This window comes from Nelumbo nucifera, chromosome 4 (assembly GCF_055504915.1).
Source record: "Nelumbo nucifera cultivar China Antique chromosome 4, China Antique-T2T, whole genome shotgun sequence".
NCBI lineage: Eukaryota > Viridiplantae > Streptophyta > Magnoliopsida > Proteales > Nelumbonaceae > Nelumbo > Nelumbo nucifera.
Window position 1 is genome coordinate 32,445,910 of NC_142652.1, and position 24,024 is coordinate 32,469,933.

Here is a 24,024-nt window from a genome sequence, read left to right on the forward strand (position 1 = left end):
TAACTAAATACAGAGATAAAAACTCAAAATGGACAACAAATTGGAAGAAAAATAAGAATTTTATTTCATTTAAATTTGAATTGTACAAATCATACAGTAGTTTGATGAATGAAATATGAAATATAGAATAAATTAATAAAATATAAAAAATACAATATAGTTACAAATTAAAAAAAATACATTATTGAAAAGACATCAAGTAATTTAAATAAAATTAAAACAAAATTTACAATAATTTGAAAAAATTCTATACAGCTATTAAGTATACAAAAAATATTGACTTCATCATTTTCTTTAAGTTCCACTTGAACCTCCATCTCCTTGACTTTGATCATCTCTTTCAAGTTAAACATCGGTAGGCATGCAACTTGGGCAAGCCCAGCCCAAGCCCGAACCGACCCAACCCAAAATTTTATACAGGCTGGGCTTGGATTTTCGGTCCTCGGGCTGGGCTTGGGCCTAAGAAGTCGGGCTTCTTTTTTTCAAGCCGGGCTCGGGCCTAGCCCTTAAGTAACCCGAACCGACCCAATTATATACATTTATACATATATATGTATATATGTAAATATTGCATAAATACATACATACATACATATATATATAAATATATATATATATATATATAACATTTGTATACATATTTACATACATACACACATAAATATATGTATTATATATTTTCATAAATACATTTATATATGTAGAATTTTAAAGTGGGTTCATTGACCAACCCGAGCCTAGCTTAGGCCCAAGACCAATCCGAGTGCATAAAATTATAGGGTGGGCTGGGAAAAATCGGGCTTGACCTCGAGCTCGGGCCTTAAGCCCAAATTTTAGGGCCAGGCCTGGGTTGACCATAAACTTGGCCCAACCCGCCCGACTTGCACCTCTAAACATGGGGTGTAGTGTCATGCCCTTCTTTGTCTTGTAATCTATCTTCAACATGACAACATCCAACCAATATTTAAAGCAGATGCACTTCTCCAGATTTTCATCATTCATGTAGCTTCTCTATCCAACACCCCAGTACCTACACTAAAATAAGACTCAGATGGAATTGTAGACACTAAAGGGGTTAGTAGATCATGTGCTATGGCGGCGAGAACTGAATGATTTTTTCATGTTCATTCCACCATATTAAAATATTAAAATTATTCATTTCCTTCAAGGCGAAGGAATCACCTAAACTAGAAAATTTTGCTTGTAAATAACATTTAAGTTCAATAAATGAACTTGTTGATGAAGAGGTAGTAGATTTCTGCCTTATACTTATTAGATGCCAAAATTTTTCTTTTCCACTACTCGAACTAGTATAAGAAGTGGAAGATGCACTTGCACAACTTGTAGATTTATCATGCCCTGTTATTTCAATTTCATATAAATTATGCATTTCAAATAAAAAATTATTAATATATTCTTTTTTATTTCCAATTTCAATATTCATATTCTCACAATATGTTTCAGTTAAAATATCTAAACCATCTTTCCTAATTATAGGATATAATATTGTAGCTAAGCAATAAAGAGGAGAAATGTTCTCCCAATATTTTTAAATTTTATTTTTCATTATTTCAACAATACTTTTAAATTGTGAACTGTTTCTATATTTTGTAAAGCAATCATTAATCATCAATCTGTGTAAATCAATCAACATGAAATACCCAGAATAATGTCTTACTTGGCCAACCAAATATCTCTACATATGGGAAAAAAAATGCTCAAATAGGAAGAACCTCCTACCAGTTCATTCATCGCACGTGACTTAAGCCCATTTCTTTCTGTTTTTTAGATTCCTTTAATACAAGGTCCCAACTTGTGAAAATTGGGAGACAAAGACTCAAGCAATTCACAAACTATTAAACTCTAAAGATCTACAAAGGAATGCCAAAAGGGGAATTATATTGCTGACCCAGAACTTGATCCACCAGCCCCAAAATAATCGTTGAATATTGTGAAAATTGGGAGATAAAGATTCAAGCATTTCATATACTTTAAAAATCTACAAAGGAATGCGAAAAGAGGAAATTATACTGATGACCCAGAACTTTTTTTTGGTCCACCAACCCCATATGGTCATTGAATCCTGTGAGAATTGGGCGGTTAAGACTCAAACAATTTATAAACTCCGAAGATCTACAAAAGGAATGCCAAAAAGGGGAATTACACTGCTGACCCACCACTTGATCCACCAACCCCAACCCCAAATGGCCATTGAATCTTGTGAATATTGGGACATTAAGATTCAAGCAATTAATTAACACTAAAAAGAAGTAAAGATCTACAAAAGAATGCCAGATGGGCATAAAAATAGAAATGAACTGTTAAAATGGGGAGGAACTATAGGGGGCAAGTCGAGGTGGTTTTCTCCCTTCATTACATGTGCGGTTATTTTAATAACTGAAAGCATTTAAAAAATTCCCATTTGGTTGTTTTTATAGTTCTACTTCTCCTTTTACGGTCAGGCGTCTAAAGACTTTAAAGTGGAGCTTTAATTCCTATCCAATCCACCACAAATTTCCAACTCATGCCATCTTGGGACTAGGAAGTCAGTTGCCTCCGCTCACTACATTTCTCTTTGGGACCGTGAAGCCTCTCTTATTCAACTATCAACTATTTCAAGTGGTTCGGCTTCAAAGGTCCCACTCCATCTGGTTGGCCTTGCTGTGCGTGCGCGTGTGCGACTGTCTGCGTTGCCTTCCCCTCCTGTAAGCTCCCCACCCGCCCTTTTCCTTGTCCCCCATCAATAGAAAGGTAGAGCCAAATAACAACATCGACCGACTTCACCCAATATAGATTTTTTCAGTCTGTTCTGCTCCTCAGAGGTAACAACGAGAAAGCAATCTTTTTTGATATCAATTGCCTGTTCTTTTATTGATTGTGTCTTCGTTTCTTTTTTCCTTCCATTTTGTATGCATCTTCGAGCTGGGGTATTGTTATATTGTGAAGAGCGTAGGTTTTTTCTTCAGTTTAAGCCACTGGATCTTGTTGACATGACATGAACTTTAGTGGGGAATTGCTTCGAATGGTTGCTCTTACTTTTGGTTTTGATGGGTTTGTGGGAAGTCTTTTGGGGGTGGAAGGGGAAATCAATTTCTGTGTTAGCTTGAAGCGATTCTCGTGGTGAGTGAGTGATTTGATATTTCATGTGTGGTTGATGACAACAAGGAGGATATTATGGACCTACTATTACTACCTTTTCTTACTCTATAGCATTAGTTAGTACACCTTCCAGAAACACCATGAAGAACATTCTAAAGAAGCTGCATATTATGCCCAACCAATCGGAAGATACTGATGGGTCTACATCGTCGAGGGGTCATAGGTTGAGTGATGATTCCACAGGGAGAGCTTCACCATCTCGGGCGTCTCCATCTCACCATCATCATCATTCTGAGCAGAAACCGTTCTCAAGTATTTCTGGGTGGTTGAATTCTGTTACGAGTAGACATAGTCCTAGTCCTCCGTCGTCTTCAAATGCAGGGAGAGGAGAGAGAAGAGACCCTTTGGATTCTTTGAGTAGCAGCAGCTTGGATTTTTTGTCTGATGCAGTGAGGAGGGATTCGAGTTCAAGCAATTCAAGGGATCCTGGGATGGACGAGGAATATCAAATACAACTGGCGCTGGAATTGAGTGCACAGGAAGATCCTGAGGCGGTTCAGATTGAGGCTGTAAAGCAAATCAGTCTGGGCTCATGTTCTTCCCAGAACACTACTGCAGAAGTTGTTGCCTATAGATATTGGGTAAGTTACTATATTTTCCTCTCTCTTTACCTGTCTCGCTGTGCCTAATTTGTTTGAGTTATTGCATCCTATAGTTGGTGAATTCATAAATATGATGCTTCTTATAATTGGCATTTTTATGTCATAGTTTATAGTTTTGCATGTATTTCTGATGAAGCTGCTAATGAAATGGTGATGGTGATGCCATAGTTACACATTGTTATGAGTGCATAGAACAATTCCTTTCTTCCTTTGTGAACATGTTCTTCTTTTCTTGATTCTGAACAATCTTGCTTTCTGGATTTACCTTCCACTCCTGAAGGTAATGCACTTGATTTTCTTCTCTAGAAAGGACTTAGGGTACATGATGCTTGAATGGTTTTTATTGGTAGTTCTTTCAATCTTGACTACAAAATGTGGACCAGTGACAGATATATTTTAGTTATTATAGATAACAAATCACCTAATCTTAAATCTATGTAATGTGAACAACATGGCCAATGCACATGTTTAGCTATCTTGATCCAACTTCACTAGTTCACTCAAAAGGGGGATCTGTTTATTGCTATATAGTACCATTTAATAGCTGGAGAACACTAAACATGCTTTAAAGGAAGGTGTTTCATCTTAACTTCTCTTATTGTTTCCCTCACATAGTTGTAAAAATCTTATGATTTATGACAAGATTCAAGATTCCAATTTTGAAATCCAAAGCTTCCAATTCAAATCTTACAGAATATTTTTCAGATAAAAACTTATGATTGTTGTTTGAATCATACAATCTATTAAATTAATGAAATTTGAATAAATTTGATTATGACCTAGTTCATGCTTCATCACTTCTTTTTCCTTTTTTCTTTTAGTTTTTTCAAGGGGCTTTTGTTTTAAAACCATTACTAGAGTAAGACTTAGTTGGTTATTTAAAAACTATTTAAATCCCTATTTTCCATCATATGTAGGTTAAAGAGGTGTCTTTGTGGGGGTTAATTGAATTCAGAGTCAAACTTAATCATAACATCTTACCTTAAAAAGTGTGAAGGTGGTAAACTTAATTGTGGTAAATACATATATGATGGATGTTGAATGGAGAAAGGGTAAGGTTATTTTTTTCTGAGATTTAATTTTATGGTATATACTTTTTTATTCAAAAGAAGTATTCTTGCAGTTTATGATCCAATACACAATTTGAGTCCATTCAACCCTTTCTATGATTTATATTGATTGCAAATGGTATGCATAGCTCACAATGGCCCGTTTATCTCGAAGGGGCTGGCATTGTAATTATTGGGGTGACCCCCCTCTTTTTGATTAGTTCAATTATATTCTTACCTTTCAAAATAAAATCTATGATTTAAGATCTGATTATAATGTGAAGAACACTTTCCTGTATAATTTTTCTTTCTAGTTACTTAAGGATGTAGGGTACAGCCAACTGTCTCTGCTTTGCTAGGTTATAGCTCAATTTGAAACACTATTGTAAGCATTAGAAATATGTTATCTGCCTTTCTTTCTTTCTTTTTTTTTTTTTTAATTTTTTCTGTGGTCATAAGTTATCTATGTTGGGGCACTTTTAGATAAGTATGATACATTTATTACAAAAATTTAACTTTTTCAATATTATCGCCATACTTGTCCCATTATAATCTATCTCATATACTATCATATGCTTCACAGAATTACAATGCTCTTGGATATGATGACAAGATCTTGGATGGTTTCTACGACCTATATGGCATTTTGGCTGAGTCCACTTCAGAGAAGATGCCTTCCCTTGTTGATTTGCAAGGAGCACCAGTCTCAGATGGTATTAGTTGGGAAGCAGTGCTGGTAAATAGGGCTGCTGATGTCAACCTGTTAAAACTTGAGCAAAAAGCCCTGGTAATGGCTGTTGAGTCTAGGTCGGGACCTCTTGATTTTATGGGTAGTGATTTGGTGAAAAAACTTGCTGCTTTAGTTGCTGACTACATGGGTGGACCAGTTGGGGATCCAGTCAACATGTTGAAAGCATGGAGAAATCTTAGTAATCGTTTAAGAACAACTGTTGGGAGCATGGTGCTGCCTCTTGGTTCTTTAACTATTGGTTTAGCTCGTCATCGGGCATTGCTGTTTAAGGTAGTGCAACTTCTTGGTTGATATATGGCTAACCCCTGTTTAGTGCTGAAAAGCAAGAATTTGATGATTATGCTACCTCTGAGGCATGTGTTATTTTTATTTGGAGTGTCTATTGGATGATTTGAACATAGTCTGGGTTACAAATGTCATGCGTCATTTGTCACGTGGTATTAGTTGTATTTTTAAAGTTCGTTGTACTTTTATTTCCTTGATTTTGTAAAGCATTAAATACATATTCCATGATTTTCCTGCTCACAACATTCTGAACTCAATTCAATTCAACTTAACAAAGCCTTATCCCAACTATTTGAGGTTATCTGCATAAGTCCTTTTCCATCATAGCTTCCATTCTATATCATTCTCAACTCAACTAGTAGTATCTCAACTATTTGTGGTCAGCTACAAGAATCCTGTTCTACCATAACTTCCTATAAATTGGTATTCATCTCCCCAAAACTGAATGCATGATCCTCCACATTGAAGCTGCAAGATCCCAACAAATTAATCAATATTTTCTATGATGGTTTTCCATGCACCATAAGATCAGAAACAACCAGAGAACCACTTCAAGGACACCCGTTCATGTTCATTCTCAATAGCTATCTTTACTAAAGACAACTCATGTCTGAGCTACTATACTACAGTTGATAGTGATCCAGAAAAGAAGAAATATGGTCAATACTCTGTATTTATGTGAGAAGACAATTGAAGAAGGGAACATTGAAAGTCAAGAAACATACTTCATTGGTACTTCATAACTTTAATTTTGTAAGTCAGTATCTACAAATTGGTTATACCTAGAAGTCCGGTCTTATATTTTAAGCATGTTGTGGTCGGCCCTTTACAAGTACGTATAAGTTGGCTACATGAATCCTGTTCTTCCATAACCTGTTTGCTCTGTTTTTTGATGAATGATAATAAATTTATTAATTCAGAAGCAGATTTAGAGTGAGTTCATACAACATCCCAGAGAGAGGCGCGAGCTGCAGCCCCTCCTTGAATCTTACAAGTAAACTAGGAAAGAAAAGCAAGAATCACAACTGAGCCCAAAACAATTCTTCCCTATTTACCCTTGCTTAGCTAACACATCTGACAAAGTATTTGCTGATCTCCCCACCCACTGTACAGTGACCAACATATTCCTTGTCAACCAATTAAATTTCTTCATTTCATTCTTGTAACGCCACATAGCCTCTTCAGGATTTTTCAACCAACCCACCACCACTTTGGAATCCCCCTCAATTGTTAGGTGTTGTACCCCCAGCTGGTTTGCAAATTGCACCCCTTGTACAGCGGCTAAAAGTTCTGCTCTGTTCAGTGCTGTCTATTATTAAGTTCTGGATCCTTAAATCATTTTCACTATTTCAATTACTGTCCTTGTCCTTTTTGTCTGCCCTAATCTCTTTTAGATCCTTCTACTAATAACAAGTCACTTCTCACTGGAGCTGTAGATGGTCTTCTCTGCATGTAACCAAACCATCTTAGTCCACTTGCCCTCATTTTATCACCTATCAGAGTGACTCCTATGAGCCCAAAACAAATGTTCCCTATTAATCCTTTGCTCGTCTAAACAATCAACCAAGGCATTAGCTGCCCTACGCACTCATTGTATTCTTAAATTCATATTCTGTGTAAGCCACTTAAATCTCTTGATTTCATTCCTATAGCACCAAATAACAGACTCTGAGCTCTTTAACCACCCCACTACCACTTTTGAGTCACCTTCTGTCAGTAAGGAATACATACCAAGCTGATTTGCAATTCGCACTCCCCGAACAACCACTAGTAATTCAGCCCTTATGGAGTCTCCAATTCCTAGCAGACCCGAGAAAAAGACTATAGTAACTACAGCTTCATTTTTGAGAATCCCGCATATTCTTGATGTGCCTGGGTTGTCAAAACTACTCCTATCAAAATTTAGCTTTAGATAGCCTTCAGGTGGAGGTGTCCAGCTCGCTGGAAGTCTGTTCTTGGATGAACTATTCAACACACAATCCTTTTTCTCTTGAATGCTTCTCTCCTTCTCTTGGAAAATTCCTGCATTCCTTTCTTCCCATATGGTCAACAACAAAGCCGCTGTAGCAGACCTCCACATAAGCCTTCCCCTTTTTCTGGGCCAAGCAAAGGTAGAATAATCAAATAACATGCCAACCTCTATTGTCAAATTCCACTTGCATCCAAACAAAGAGAAGCCAAACCTATAACTTTGCAGTAGTTGAACAAGAAATTAGTAAGTGGTAGCAATCCTCATCGTTGGACGTACACAGAATACACCAATTAGGTGATGTACACAAGAAAGGTCTTATCTTTTGTAAATTATTGAAAGTGTTTATTTTCCCATAAAACACTTCCCAGCTAAAAACACTTACTTTAGAGGGAATAGGCCTACACCAAATTTCTTCCTTAATAGGGAAACACTGAGGAGAAGCAGAAAGCTGTGAAGGGGAGCAAGGATGGAGAGGAGGGAAGAGTGGTGGAAGAAGGGAGATTGGTTGGATAATGCGATTTGCAAGGACAATAACCAGTTAGGAAGATCAAATACTGATCCTCTTATTACTGGAAGGTGTTGTTTGGCAGATTAGTGGTGGACCTAGGCCGAAGAAGAATCGAAGATGAGGTTGTAGAAGGGAGGGCTGTCAAGGCAAGCGGCAATGAGGGTTGCCGGGACGAGAATCTTACTGGTGACAACTTGCGTTTTGAAGAGGTGAAAGTTGGAAGATTGGGCGTCGATCTGGGGTTGGAGGAGCAAGGCTGATGAGAAAAATGTGGAGTCAGATAATGGGGTAACTAGCAAGAAAGCATGGGTTTCAAGAAACCCTCTTGTTGTTCATGTGACAAAAAATTTTTCTCAGTTGAAGCTTGGTCTAGGGGGGGCTGGACCTACAAAAAGTTTTAAATGGGTTTACAAAAGAAAAGGATTGAGAGGCATTTCTCCTTCCGAATCTGGTTTTTGTAGAGCAATGATTCAAGCTCAACCAACGGATCCCCATCTGGGTAAGGTGCATCAAGATAAGAAAGAGAGTTTTGAAGGATCCAAAGGTGACGAGAATTCAATGGGGAAAAAGAATGAAGCTTAGCCTCTTCAGAAGTTAGTGGAGAAAGAAGTTGAGATTGGCAAAAACCTTGGCTTATTTTTTTGGGGAGGTGAGGAGTTTGCTATGAAGGCCTTTGAGGAGTTTGAGAGAAAGAGGAAGGAAGAGAGCTTGAAGAAAGTAGTAATTGGGGAAGGAAGAAAGAAGTGGGGTGAGGATGTCGATAGGCATGATGGAGTGTTCGAGGGCGGGGAATAAGGAGATGTTGTCAGGGTTCAGTGGTTCAAGGAGTTGGGTGATGGTGTCCAGAAGTGTGCTTTTTGTTTTTGTGTTGTTTGGCTGTAATCTGGTGTCAAAGGTAGTGAGTTTGTGTTTGTGTCTGATGCTTTCCCTCAAGTGATTTCTTATCACCTATCTCTTGTATTCTCTTTTTCTTTTAATGAATTTATTTTTGTTCTTCAAAAAAAAAAAGACCCTTCGGAAAGTAGAGACAAAACCCTTTTGTCTGGATTTGAGGGATCTGCACAAACTTTGCTGAGGATACTCAACAAATTGGACAAGGAACCAACCTCTTCATCCCTTAACCCTATACGAAAACCAAGATCCCAAGTTGGATCCAAAGGATTTATCGAAGTAGAGATAAATTTGGATACAACCTCCTTTTTAAACAGAGAGATGGAAAAAGGTTGATGTAAAATCCCCAACTCACAAATCCTCCAAAGATAGAACAAAAGTCCTAGAACACAAATCATACTTGATAAGTTGATATATTTGAGGAGTTGGGGAAGAATACTGTGAATTGCCTTCCAAGGTGTTGTCAACATGGCCTGATGAGATATGCTAACACCCCAATCGCTCTCTAAACAACCATGGATACTTGCCACTACTTTTTTTTTTTTCCTTTTTTGATCAGCAACACAGAAATGATTCATTAAGTTAAAAGGACAGGTACAACAAGAAGTTGTGGGTAGATGAAAAGTCAAAGCCCACTAATTACAACACAATTCCAAGCATAACCCAACAAACAAATCCAATACTTGCCACCACTTCACTCCACAAACTTCCTCTTTCCAATGGCCACCTCCACAGCCATTTCCTAATAGTGCTGCATTCTTTTGTACCACATTTCCTATGCCTAATCCCCCTTCCTCTTTACTTTTGCACACAATCTCCCACTTAATTAGATTGTCTTTTTTGCTTTCCCCCCAGCTCCCAAAGAAAATCTCTCATTAGTTTCTCTAGGAGGGATCCTAAAAACAGAGAGAAAGTAGGTAGGCAAATTGGAAAGAGTAGCCCTAATCAATGTGGTATGCCCTTCCAAAGAAACGATGCTTTTTCCAAGAAGCTAACCTCTTCTCAAACTTTTCTATTACTGGGTTCCAAAACTTACCTTCCCTAGGATCTGACCCTATCCTTTCTAGTTTTACCACTCATTCATTTCAAGTTTTCAACATTCTTAGTTCTGCTACACTCATTTTTTCGGCATATTGTTCCTTGACTGCCCAATTTTCTACCCCATAAAAGATACAACATTGGTGGCCTTGAACTGTTTTATAAAATTTTCCTTCCAGTCTACATGGTATTCTCCCATGACATAGGACTCCAGTTGCATCCCTCCATTTTGCCCATCATGTCTCAATGTGACCTTTTCCATTACCAGCCAAATGATTGCAGAACCACACTCAAAACTTTATTTACAAACAGGCAGTTCAAGAAGAGTGGATTGGCTGTTTCAAATTCAGCAGGGCAAAAGACACAACCTGCCTGATCTATAATCAACCCACTACTTGGAATCCTAGAAGCTCTTATCAATACAAACTCAAACTCAGAAAACTCAGAACCACACTCGACTTGGCAACTAATAAAACTGCACTCCTAATCGGAATCCTAGAAACTCTTAAGAACAGAAACTTAGAAAAATAGTAGTTGATTTAAATTAATAGTTTCCCAAACAAAATAGGAAACTACTAACTATAGATCTACTAAAAAATGGGAAACTCCCTAAAGAAAATAGTAACTTGTTTGAAAACCTAAAATAGAAACTCTAATTTCTTTTTTGATCAGTAACAAAATATTTCATTAAATTAAGATAAGACCATTTAATAGATAAACTACCAGTTCCATGGAGCTGCTCCCACTCCCTACCCTCAATTCTCAGTTAAAGCAGCCCAATACAACTGATCCCCAGAAACCCATGTTGGCTAACACATCAGCCAAACCATTTACTGACCTATAGGCCCCAACTATATACGAGCTTTCTAATTTTTTTTTGATTAATTTACGAGCTTTCTAATTTTTTCCCCAATTCTTGTCTATACACCCATCTTTCCTGACTGTTATTTTTTAACCAGCCCATCACTAATACAGAATCACTTTCAATCTTCATCTGCCTTAGGTTTAGCTGTTTGGCTAGCCTTAATCTTTGCAATAGTGCAGAGATGAGCTGCCATCAAAGTTTAGCTTTAACTTGTTCTTCTTGGGGAAGCCACTGCTCTTGACAGGTGGACTTCAAGGTAGATGAATGTGCTACTACCTTGCATCCTCTAATCAAATCATCTACTTAAAAGTCTTCAAAATCTCCAAAGTCTTCACCCCATGGATTGCCTTTTAAGTGATGCACTTAATAATAGCCTCTAAAGATCTGTATTGCTTATTAAGCAGCTTGTTGTTCCTTTCCTCACATTACTTTTGCCTCTCTCCCTGATAGATTAATGAATCAAAAGTGAACAAACCCCTCACATCTCCTCATGTTCCTTTTCTTTTCTTTGAATAAAGTTAACTTTTTCTTCAAGAAAAAAAAAGACATGGGATTAGTAAGTGTGGAGTAGCCTCACCACTGGCTTTGTAGAGAAAACGGATATGGGGTGAGAGGCAGCAATAGGGCCATTTCTTTTGGAGCATGTTGCAAGTGTTAATCTTCTTGAAAGCTGCTTCCCAACAAAAAGCCTTGATTTTAAGGGGAATAGGGTTACACCACACTTCTTTTACAAGGAATGAAGTTGCTGAGCCTGGAGAATGCACAAGTTGGAAGCACAACCCCTGCTTTATCATATTTTTTGGTAATAAATAAAAAAGAAAATTTTATTAAAAGAAAAAGAGAGATTACAAGAGGCACCAGCCCTTACAATTGAAAAACCCCACACCTCGCCCAAACTCCAACTCTTGACCCTACCCCAGACCTTAAACGTCTCTTCTAAAATCCTCCCTAATACTACAGAAATTTACTATTTTCAAATAGAGCTTCCTATTGGTTCGGCTGTCTTAATTTGTATGTTTATCCTTGTTGGGTCTTAAGTCATTAGTTATTGGGCCTTAGTTACTGGGCCTAATCTTATTTAGTGTTTATTTGACTAGGTGTCCCTCCACTAATCAGGGGCATTCTGGTCTATTTATGTAACATTATGTAATGTTGTTATATATAATAGATTAGGGCTGGCTGAGAACTAATTCAGCCGCCCATCTCATATTTCATATCTTCTTCTTCTTCTTCTTCTCTCATTCGATAGCTCTATTTCAGCAAACATGGTATCGGAGCACTAATCTTTTGACTGGCTACAACAGCCGCCTTTTTTTCTTCTACTCGCAGTTAACTCTCTCTCTCCTTTTTCTTGGTTGCTGCAAAGAAACCCTAGGGTTGGTCGCAGAACAAAGCTGGACCTACATCTAGGGTTTCCCTTGGTTGTAGGGCCCAAGGGGAGATAGACCCAGAGGCTGATGCCCTAATAGATGCAGTACAGCAGATTGTAGCCATTCGGCTAAGATAGATCTGTGTAAAACAGATCTAGGAGAAAGGACGAATCTCAGCAGTCCTAGAACTGTTCGTGGGTGAGAGTATAACCTGAGATAGCAGTGCTTAGCACACAGTAGAAGCTAACACAGCAAGCTGCAGGCTACGACAACAGTGATTAGAACACAGCAGAAGGTAGCACAACAGATTATAATCTGCGACAGCAGTAATTAGGGCACAGTGTGCAGTGTAGTACTCGGTGTTTCAGCTCTGTGTCGGGTTCTCAGGACTGAGTTTACAGTGCAGCAAGCTCCGTAAGTGTGAAACAGTTCATTATATATTGTGTTTACAGTCTTGACTTTACGAGTAGGAGAAGATGTCTTCCATATCCGGGGAAGTGTCTTCTAGAAATGTTAGGGCTTGTGGGAAGTCTCATAATTTGGAGAATCCAAATCTGCACAGCCTACAGATCACAAGTGTGTTGTTGGATGAGTACAACTTCAGAGAATGATCTGTCTCAGCCATGTTGTTCATCACATCCCGGGAATTCACCGGTTACTTGGACGGGCAGAAGAAGGAACCCGAAGTGGGGAGGGCTAAATATGCAGCTTGGCGCAAGGAGAATGCTACAGTTATGTCCTGGCTACTTGCCTCAATGACTCCAAGAGTAGCTAGGACTGTTCAACATTTCTCCACGGCTACCAAGATATGGGAAAATGTTTCTAAAACCTATGGGCAGAAAAAGAATAATGCAAGAATTTACAGACTGAATCAAGACATTGCTGCCTTGAGGCAAGGAGATATGAGTGTTGCAACATATTTTGCTACACTAGAAGGACTATGGGAAGAGTTAGATCACCACCTTATTATTGATTGGGAGAATGCCAGAGACAAGGAAAAGCATGACAAACAAGTTGAAGAGGGTAGAGCATTTAAATTTCTGGCGGGCCTAGATCCTATATATGAGAGCATAAGGTCCCAAATTCTGGGAAGGGATGAAATGCCAGACTTACATCATGTTTACTACCTTGTGAGGAATGAAGAGGTGAGAAGAAAAGAGATGCAGGTTGATACTCAAACTAAACTAGCTGAACAGTCTGTGGAACATTCGGCCTTAATCTCTACAAATCAAAGGGGAAACAGACACTCTGACAAGAGACATCTGAAGTGCACCTACTGTGGAGGGGAAAGGCATGTGAAAGAGACCTGTTGGGTTCTCCATCTGCATTTGAAGCCAGCTGCATTGAGGAAAGATAAGAAGCATCATAAGGGTCAATCTGCAAGCGTGAATCTGGCTACGGGTCACAGTGATGATGGTTCAAAACACTCATCCACAGTTACTTCCTCTTCCATGGGACAGACTACTAATTCCCCCGGAACCGGGTCCTTGGGTTTTACTGCCGATGAGGTAGAGGTACTTAGCCGGGCCCTGGCCCGTCTAAGGACCAATTCTCTTCCATCCTCCTCCCTTGTCAGATCAGGTATTGTCTCTACCTTTAGTGCAACTAGTACTATTGATCCTGCCTCTTGGATTATTGATTCTGGTGCAACTGACCACATGACACACATGTCTTCCCTATTTTCTTCCTATCATTTAATGTCTGGCCAAGATAAAATGAGGGTTGCTGATGGTTCTCTCTCTACCATCTCCGGGAAGGGAGTGGTTGACCTAAGCAAGGACCTCTCACTCAAATCTGTCTTGCATGTTTCCAATCTTTCTTCAAATCTCTTATCTGTTTGAAAGCTTACCAAAAATTTGAATTGTAGCATAACCTTTTTTCCTACCCATTGTGTCTTTCAGGACAGATTGACGAAGAGAACGATTGGGAGCGGTCATGAGTGTGGAGGTCTCTACTACCTTGATGCAGACATCAGTTCGGCATTACAAACATCTGCTACTAGTAGTCAGTCCAATGGGGAGTCAATAGCTAGTTTACATTTGTGGCATGCTAGGCTAGGTCATTTACCGTTTTCATCATTGGAAGTATTGTTTCCAGAATTATTCAAAGGTGTTTCAAGTTAAGAGTTATTTTGTGAAGTCTGTCAACTATCAAAGCAATGTAGAACTGTTTATTCAACTTCGAGTAATGAAATTCAAGCTTCTTTTGACTTAGTCCACTTTGATGTTTGGGGCCCCTCTCCCATTATTTCTGTTGATGGCTTTCGATATTTTATCAGTTTTATTGATCACTATTCTCGATGCACATGGATCTACTTATTAAAAACACGAGAAGAAGTGCCGCGGGTAATCATGACTTTTTGCAAAATGATTGAAACACAGTTTGGCACGAAAATCAAACAATTCAGGTCAGATAATGCTGCAGAATACTTTGAAAGGTCCTTGAATCTGTTTATGGAGGATGCTGGAATGATTCATCAGTCATCTTGTGCTAGTACCCCCCAACAGAATGGGGTTGCTGAGCGCAAGAATAGGCACCTATTGGAGACTGCTCGAGCCTTACTATTTCAGCACAAAGTTCCAAAAAACTATTGGTCTCAAGCAATCCTTACTGCATCATACCTGATAAATCGAATGCCATCCAAGGTATTGGGGATGAAAACTCCTTTCTCTGTTCTTTGCCCTCATCTTCCTGACTTTTCTCTTCCACCGAGAGTCTTTGGGTGTGTATGCTTTATACATGTCAAGGATCCAAAGAAGACCAAATTGGATCCTAGGGCTACAAAGGGAATCCTTTTGGGGTACTCTCCTACTCAGAAGGGATACAAGTGTTATGATCCAGTCACCAAGAAAAAATATGTTACAAAGGATGTGGTATTCTTTGAGTCTCAATCCTATTTTCATTCTTCCCAGAATCCTCTTCAGGGGGAGACTAGTGGGATTGAAGAGGATTCTTCTGTTCCCCCTTTCTTTGTGCCTCTCTCTACCTCAGACCTTCCATCTTCTCCTCCTGATCCACCTAGTTGTAGTATCCCGGGTGAATCTAGTGAGGCTCCCATTGTACCAGCCACTACTAGTGATGTTTCAGATGTTACTGAAGACTCAAGCAGGCTGCAAAGAGATATCAGAATCACCTACAACAGAAGGAAGAAGGGCCCTCTAACTCATGACAGCAACCAATTGGACTCGGATCAACCTGTCTCAGAAACTCAAGGTAATCCTATCAGTTCCTCTGACTTGGATCTTCCTATTGCCCTTCGAAAGTCTACCCGTTCTTGTACTATCATACACCCCATTGCTGATTTTGTGTCTTACTCACATTTGTCTCCCCGTTATTGTTCTTTTGTGTTTGCTCTCTCTTCTGTGCATGTTCCTACCAGGTATTCTAAGGCAGTATCTGACCCAAAATGGAAAGAGGCTATGGATGAAGAAATGAAGGCCTTAATGAAAGCAGGGACTTGGGAATTAGTGGATCTACCAGAAGGGAAAGGCACTGTTGGATGCAAGTGGGTGTTCACTGTGAAGCGTAGGGAGGACGGGTCCATTGAAAGGTACAAGGCTAGACTGGTAGCAAAAGGGTTCACTCAAAAAGAAGGGATTGACTACAAAGAAACCTTTGCTCCGGTGGCAAAACTCAACACAATCCGAGTTCTATTATCATTAGCTGCAAATTTCTCATGGGAGCTACATCAGTTGGACGTGAAGAATGCTTTCTTGAATGGTGACCTGCATGAAGAGGTTTTCATGGATCCTCCACCAGGTTATGGGTTTGGCAAGAAGGTATGTAGACTGAGAAAAGCCCTATATGGCCTTAAGCAGTCCCCTCGAGCTTGGTTTGAGAAGCTATGTGGGGCCATAAAGAAAGGGGGTTACACTCAAAGTGGGGCAGATCATACCCTATTCATAAGGAAGAAAAATGGCAAACTTACAGCACTTATTGTATATGTGGATGATATGGTAATTACAGGGGATGATCAGGAAGAGATTAAAAGACTAAAGGAGGTCTTGGCTGCTGAATTTGAGATCAAAGACCTGGGCCAACTGAGATACTTTCTTGGGATTGAAGTTGCAAGATCCAAAGAGGGCATCTATATATGTCAGCGGAAATACATCCTTGATCTTCTTCAAGAGACAGGCATGATGGGGTGTAGGCCAGCCGATACTCCAATAGAACAGAATCATGGTCTACAGGAGTCATTAGGAGAGGACTACCTTGATAAGGAAAGATACCAAAAGTTGGTGGGGAAGTTGATTTACCTGTCCCTCACTCGCCCTGACATTGCTTATGCTGTACATGTTGTCAGTCAGTTCATGCACACTCCTAAAATCCCTCACATGAAAGCTGTGGAAAGGATCCTCAGATATTTGAAGTCTTGCCCGGGGAAAGGGATTCTGTTCAGAAAAAACAGTAAAATTGAAGTTGAAGGATATACTGATGCAGATTGGGCTGGCTCAGTTGGGGACAGGAAGTCTACTTCTGGGTACTGCACCTTTGTTGGAGGAAATTTAGTTACTTGGAGGAGTAAAAAACAGAATGTGGTTGCTAGATCTAGTGCAGAGGCCGAATATCGAGCTATGGCTCATGGTGTTGCTGAACTTTTATGGCTTAAGATCCTGCTTGGTGAACTTGGAATAAAGATTGAGTGTCCTCTCAGGTTGTACTGTGACAACAAGGCTGCCATCAACATTGCAAATAACCCAGTGCAACATGATAGAACTAAACATATTGAGATAGACCGTCACTTTGTCAGAGAAAGAATCGTCTCAGGAGAACTCTGCATCCCTTATACTCCCTCCTAGATGCAGATTGCAGATGTTCTGACTAAAGGACTAGCTACAGTGAAATTCTTGGACTTACTTGGCAAGCTAAACATGATTGACATCCATGCTTAGCTTGAGGGGGAGTGTTGGTTCGGCTGTCTTAATTTGTATGTTTATCCTTGTTGGGTCTTAAGTCATTAGTTATTGGGCCTTAGTTACTGGGCCTAATCTTATTTAGTGTTTATTTGACTAGGTGTCCCTCCACTAATCAGGGGCATTCTGGTCTATTTATGTAACATTATGTAATGTTGTTATATATAATAGATTAGGGCTGGCTGAGAACTAATTCAGCCGCCCATCTCATATCTTCTTCTTCTTCTTCTTCTTCTCTCATTCGACAGCTCTATTTCAGCAAACACTTCCTTTCCCTCCTAGATCTGTCCCTTTCTTCAAGAACTGGCCTCCATTTTATTCAAGTTCTCTAAAAGCTTCAACCAAGAAATTAATTCCAATATTATTAAGGATGCAAACTTACCCTCCCTAAGGCCCCTCTTGAAACCTAGATCCCAAGTTGACCTAGAATAGGAAGAGACCCATAATTTGGCTATAGGCTCCGATTTGTAAGAAGAAAGAGCATATAAAGAGGGAAACCTCTGCATAAGGGTGAGATTCTCAATCCAAAGATCTTAAAACAGAGCTTTACTACCATCCCCAACAACATACTTGATATGGCTCAAGAAAGAAGGATGCTGTGAATTGATTTCCAGGGAGAAACAAGAGAAGCAAATCTTGTTAACAACATTTTAGTCCCAGGTCAGCTTACTAAAGCTGACTTCTTTCACAACATCTTTTTGTACCTAAAGTTTTCTAATTAATGAAATCTTTTCAGAGTTATTGATCAAAAAAGAAACAAGAGAAGCCCTTGAGGATAACTTTGCATCGCAACCATTTTCCATCGACCCATGAATCCTCATAATCACCTTGTGCCACAACCTATCCTGTTCCAAAGGCAGTCTCCACAACCATTTTCCCAGCAAAGCTGTGTTTCTCAAAAGTCAAAACCAAGTTCCCAATTCCAAGCCCACCTTGACCCTTACTCCTACATACAATCTCCTACTTTACTAGATGGCTTTCTTTGAGTCCAAAATCCCTCATTCTTTTTTCAAGTCTCATAGCCACTTTCACTGGAATAGGAAGATTGGAAAGAATGTAGGTTGGCGGATTGGTCAGTGTGGACCTGATCAAAGTAATTCTCCTTCCTAAAGAAATATAATTTCTCTTCCACATAGTCACCTTTCTAGAAAATCTTTCCAACACAGGCTTTGAAAACTCATCAGACTTAGAATTTCCCCCCAAAGGAAGCCCCAAATAAGACATTAACCACTTTTTAACCTCACATCCGACGGCTTCAGCTATCAACCTCACCTCCTCCCTAGTCATTTCCCCCTGCTACACAACTCTTCCCCAAATTAATCATCATGCTAGTTTCTTGTTTGTGCTGTAGTGAGTCTGGTTGTGAAGAGATCTATTTTGCTGGTCATTTTTTTTTTCCGGTTTTGGGTTTCTGGGTCCAAGGTGGGGAGTTTTGTTTGTAAATCTGGCTTTTTTGGTTGGTGATCGTTTTAGTGTGGCTGGGGTTTTTGATGTTATCCTCTTTTTTCTTTTTCTGTCTCAGGTGACTTCTGGTCATCTTCCTTGTATCTCTTCTTTTTGTTTTAATAAATTTTATTTTATTACCAAATAAAAGATGTAAGTGAAGCCAAAAAATATTGACCCAATAGGTTTTTGGGTATCATGCTTGTTGCCTGTTACCAGCATCAATGTCCGGACTTCCTTGGTTCTAAATGTAATGGGGCACTGTTAAGATCACATGCCTGTTCCTTCCATATGCAATTGGGTTCCCCCTTTGATGGTAAGGTGAACACAAACTGTTTTTTTGGGAACTCCTCACTCTTAGGCTGAAAGGTACATTCCATTTTCTAGATGCCCACCTTTGTACCTCTATCATTGAGAAGCCTTCCTTGTTGAAAGTACCCAGGAGGCAACATTATAGAAACTTCTTTCAGCAAATTTCACCTTCATCATCAATCTTCATGCAAAAATATTTCTAACTGGCCATAAGCAATCATTCACAGTCAGTTGCCTATTGTTGGGGCATTACTGCTCCAAATACTTCATATTAACTTCCCAACATCTCTGTCCACCAATATCCCCTGTTATTACCAGATTGATCATTTCTCCTTCCCCTGTGCCCTCTTCAGCCTTACCTAGTTACCTTTTTGGTCCTCCATTCTTCCTCTCTGTTTCTCTTATCCTTCACTTAAATTCCCAACTCTCATTGCTACCTCCGTTCTAGAAACTGATTTATTTACGTTATTCATTATCAAAAAAACATTTATGTTATTCAAGACTTTATATTGAGTTTATTTTCTATCATGTGTTGGATAAAGAGACATTGTATGTGGATTATTTGACTTTCAAGTCAAACTCGATTTTATCATCTTAGACTTCTAATGTATACGTGGTAAGTTCTATAGTTTTAGGTAAATATATGGTAGATATGACTTAAAATAACACTTTTCTATATATATATATAGTCTTTTAGCATGCCTATATTTAATTTTTGACAAGTTTGTAATAAATAGAAATAATCTTACGATTCATGATTCGATTCGATTCAACTTTCTCTGTGATTTATGATACGATTACGATTTTCAGGACATTGGGTGTTAGCCAATGTGTGTGATTTTGTTTTTCTGAAAAAAAATCTGCCACATCAAAATAACACTATAATTTTGCTGATGTTGTAGTTAATTTTCTTTTGTTAAAAAAAGAAAACAAAATCATACACATTGGCGAACACCCCTTATATCAAACTTCATTACTTTCTGATGTTATTCTTTGGATAAGCACTAGAAAGGGATTTTTCTCATAAGTTTATGTATTGTTTAATTGCCTTAGTTTGATTGGCTCATTGGACTTATTTCCTTTTTCTATCCAGAATTATATTTATTTTGGGAATCAAGGTGTTCATCAAATGCTTGTACTTTGTTGTGCAGGTTTTGGCTGATAGTGTGGGCATTCCATGCCGGTTAGTGAAAGGGTTGCAATATACCGGTTCAGATAATGTGGCAATGAATATTGTAAAGGTTGATGATGGAAGGTAATCCTTTTTCCTTTCAAGTGCTATTATGTTGCAAGTTGTGGTGCATGCTTGTTTGCTACATTTCACATGGTTCATTCTGGATTTCGTCAAGGTGGAATCATGAACAACAATGCATGCCAATGCTGTGTTCTGAAATATCTTATTGCTAGTAGTTTTTTTTTTTTTTCTCCCAAAAAGTTAATTTATACTAATACTACAATTTTCTGGAATAGCATGCTATGAAGATTTTATATGGGATCCTCTAAGATGATGGATTGTGGAGATACTGGATATAATGATATACTTTTATTTCTTTTTTTCTTCTTAAATGCACATCTGTTCTAGTTGCCTTCTTGTGAAATGTAGCTTCAAATGGACTTGGAGCTGCAAACCAAGACATTTTGTTTTTCCTCTTTTCTTATATTTTAAATCACCATATTAGAGTTTGCAAATAGTACGTTCAGTAAGCTGGTGACTAACATGCATGACAGGGAATACATTGTTGATCTGATGGCAGACCCTGGCACACTAATCCCATCTGATGCTGGAGGAACACAAATAGAATATGAAGAACCTGTCTATGCAGTCAGTCCCTTTCTTAGGGACATTGACTATTCTCATGTAGCCTCCTATAGCAGTGGTGCTACAAGTTCAATTGGAGGTTGTTCAGAATTTGGGCCATTGAACAAGAAATCTGGGTCTTACATTCTTGCCTTTCAAGAAAATGAATCAGATAAGAAAGGTGGCTCGGGTGAGGTTGAAAGTTCTGAGAACACAGGGGTGGGGTCTTCCCAAGAATGTTTGCCCACTGTGGTAAAAGATGAGGTGGTATCAAAGTTGTCTGATGATCACAGAGATCACTACAAGATTGAGAAATCACCTGCTCCCATAAAGCCTAATCATCCTTATATGCATGCAAGATCTCCTTCCTGGACTGAAGGTGTTAGTTCTCCTGCTGTGCGTAGGATGAAAGTGAAAGATGTTTCACAGTATATGATTGATGCTGCCAAAGAGAACCCACAATTAGCTCAGAAGCTTCATGATGTTTTGCTAGAAAGTGGTGTTGTTGCACCCCCCAACCTATTCTCTGAAATTGATACTGAGCAGCTAGATCCCTTGGCAATTGAGGCCAAGAAGCAGAAGGATGACAAAGAAGGAAAGAAAAAGAGAAGGAATGGAACCAGAAATAAGGATCAGACTGATATCAGTCCTGGTCAGGTTTTTCCACCTCTGCCTTGTCATGATATACAATCAAAATCTAGTCCTGGCATACATCTGGAACATCCCAAGTGTGTGGAGGGTTTGGGTGTTAGTCGTCCATTGGATGTAGGGGTAGGGACTGGACCATCTTATACATCAGAGTCTGAGCTATCTGCTGCTTCAGCTAAGGACACTTCCCCGGCAAAATTTGTAAAACATGTTCCTGTAGCTGCTGCTGCTGCCGCAACAGCAGCTGTTGTTGCATCTTCAATGGTAGTTGCTGCAGCCATGTCAAACTCAGAAGCAAACCTTGGAGTTCCTGTAACAGCAGCAGCCACTGCTACTGCTGCAGCTGTAGTAGCAACAACTGCAGCTGTCAGTAGGCAATATGAGCAATTAGAGTCCTATCCCCACTTGCCTAACAATGCATCATCCTTGAATCAAATAGAGTTTAGGCAGAAAGATGGTGTTGCAGATAGAACAGGGAATGAACCACAAGGAAGTGACCGGGAGAATAGTGATTCTGCAGTTCATCCAGAAGCAGAAAGAAGCTCAGATAGATCAGCAGGTAATGATAGTGCAAAATCTGACATTGCTCTTGATGATGTGGCAGAGTGGGAAATCCCATGGGAGGAAATCACCTTGGGTGAGCGTATTGGATTGGGTAATAATATTTGCTTCTTCTTCTGGTTCTTACTGGAATTTAGTGTATAACTATTCTGCTAGTTAATTGTGGTTTATGCAATTCACATGTTCTTATCTCTTTATGCTTCAGGGTCATATGGAGAGGTTTACCGTGGAGAATGGCATGGAACTGTGAGTCTCTTGCTGAGTTTGAAACTTCATTATTTCTGATATCAATGTATTTGGTCTAATGTGCTCTTTTGTAAATTATAAATAAATTTCATGAATTATGGAAGTCTGAGTCTCTTGCTGAGTTTGAAACTTCATTACTTCTGATATCAATGTATTTGGTCTAATGTGCTCTTTTGTAAATTGTAAATAAATTTCATGAATATGTGGAAAATTTTAGAAAGATCTTCATTATTCAGGATAATGCATATTTTCACATTTTTAAGTTTGATTGTATCAATTTATCTTTTCATTCCACTAGGGAGCATGTTTGGAAAATCTTGTCATCTTATTTTGTTTGGGATGTTTGCAAGAACTTATGTACTAATGGTATTTTTTGATCATCAAAGGGTAATTTTATTTAATCAATTATATATGTGAATAGTACAACTTAATGATGAGAATGCCATCCCAAAATAACCAAAAGTAGTTTATAATGAAGCCTAATAAATTTGCAGCCTTCATGCCTTGTAGTCCCGTGTTTAGCAAGGGAATCAGCTAACCCATTTGCTCTCCTTCTAACCCACTTGAATTCAGCATTTAAATCCTCCACAATTCTTTAAACTTCCCTGAAAACATGTTTAAGAGTCCACATGGTATATCTATTACACCTTGCCCATGAGATAATTACTTTTGTGTCCCCTTCTACCTCCAACTGTCTAAATCCCAATTGCTTTGCCAACCACAGTCCTTGCAATAAAACCATCAATTCAGCCTTCAGCGAATTAGCAATACCAAGTGGCCTTGAATACAAGGCCAAGATTCTGTTGTTAGAGTTTCTGATTACACCACCCATGCCTGCCACACCTGGGTTACCCAAGGAGCTACCATCAAAGTTCAATTTTACTTTGTTGCTTTCCGGGGGTTTGCACTTCACTCTTATTCTCTCTTTAACTTTAGAGGATTGTGCTACCTCTGCCCAAGTACTTAGTATATTAGTGATTAAAATAAATCTGTAAGCAGTCCAAAGTTTTAATCCATAGTGCAACCTTCACTTTTATGCAGTCAATTACCTCCTCCAAAGTTCTGTTCTTTCTGATAAAGATTCTGTTGTTCCTTTCTCTCCACCCAACCCAAATAATTGTTGCCTTAGTAGCTCTCCACAATACTCTCCCTCTTTTCTTTGGTTGCCTCAAGAAGTTCAGGTTGAAAATGTCCACCATGGACCACCTCTTGAGGGGGGTCCCACCTGCAGCAAAAAAGAGAAAAACTCCCAAATGCAAAGTACAAAGAAAGCTTGAAGTTTTGGTGGGATAGGCTTTTTGCAGCATATCACAAGTATTTACCTTACCAAGGAAAATTTTCCAGCAGAAAGCTTGAAGTTTTAGTGGGATAGGCTTACTCCAAATTTCTTTCATGGGGAAGTCCACCCCTTGAGAGCTAGGTGAGGCAAGAAGTTTGAAAAACAAGTAACAAATAAAGAGACCATTTGGGGAGTAAGTCCAAATTCTAGAGTCCTCAAGGTTTGGATCCAAGAAAATTACTTCTAAAATATCAAGTAGGCGAATCAAAGAAGTATATTTATTTTCCCTTAGGCCTCTTCTAAACCCAAGATTCTAGTTGAAGCCAGAAGGAGA

At 38.9% G+C, this 24,024-nt stretch overlaps 1 protein-coding gene across 1 annotated transcript in view; it reads left to right on the plus strand.

Moving 5' to 3' along the window:
- The first annotated feature begins 2,312 nt into the window (after nucleotides 1-2,312).
- LOC104609949 (putative serine/threonine-protein kinase SIS8) overlaps nucleotides 2,313-24,024 on the plus strand; it is a 72,814-nt gene continuing 51,102 nt past the window's right edge. Inside the window, exons 1-5 of the mRNA XM_010276398.3 lie at nucleotides 2,313-3,740; nucleotides 5,394-5,831; nucleotides 20,310-20,413; nucleotides 20,887-22,259; nucleotides 22,371-22,411. Coding sequence (XP_010274700.1) covers nucleotides 3,240-3,740; nucleotides 5,394-5,831; nucleotides 20,310-20,413; nucleotides 20,887-22,259; nucleotides 22,371-22,411 — 2,457 coding nt within the window. The 5' untranslated portion in view covers nucleotides 2,313-3,239. The remainder of the gene's footprint in view (nucleotides 3,741-5,393; nucleotides 5,832-20,309; nucleotides 20,414-20,886; nucleotides 22,260-22,370; nucleotides 22,412-24,024) is intronic.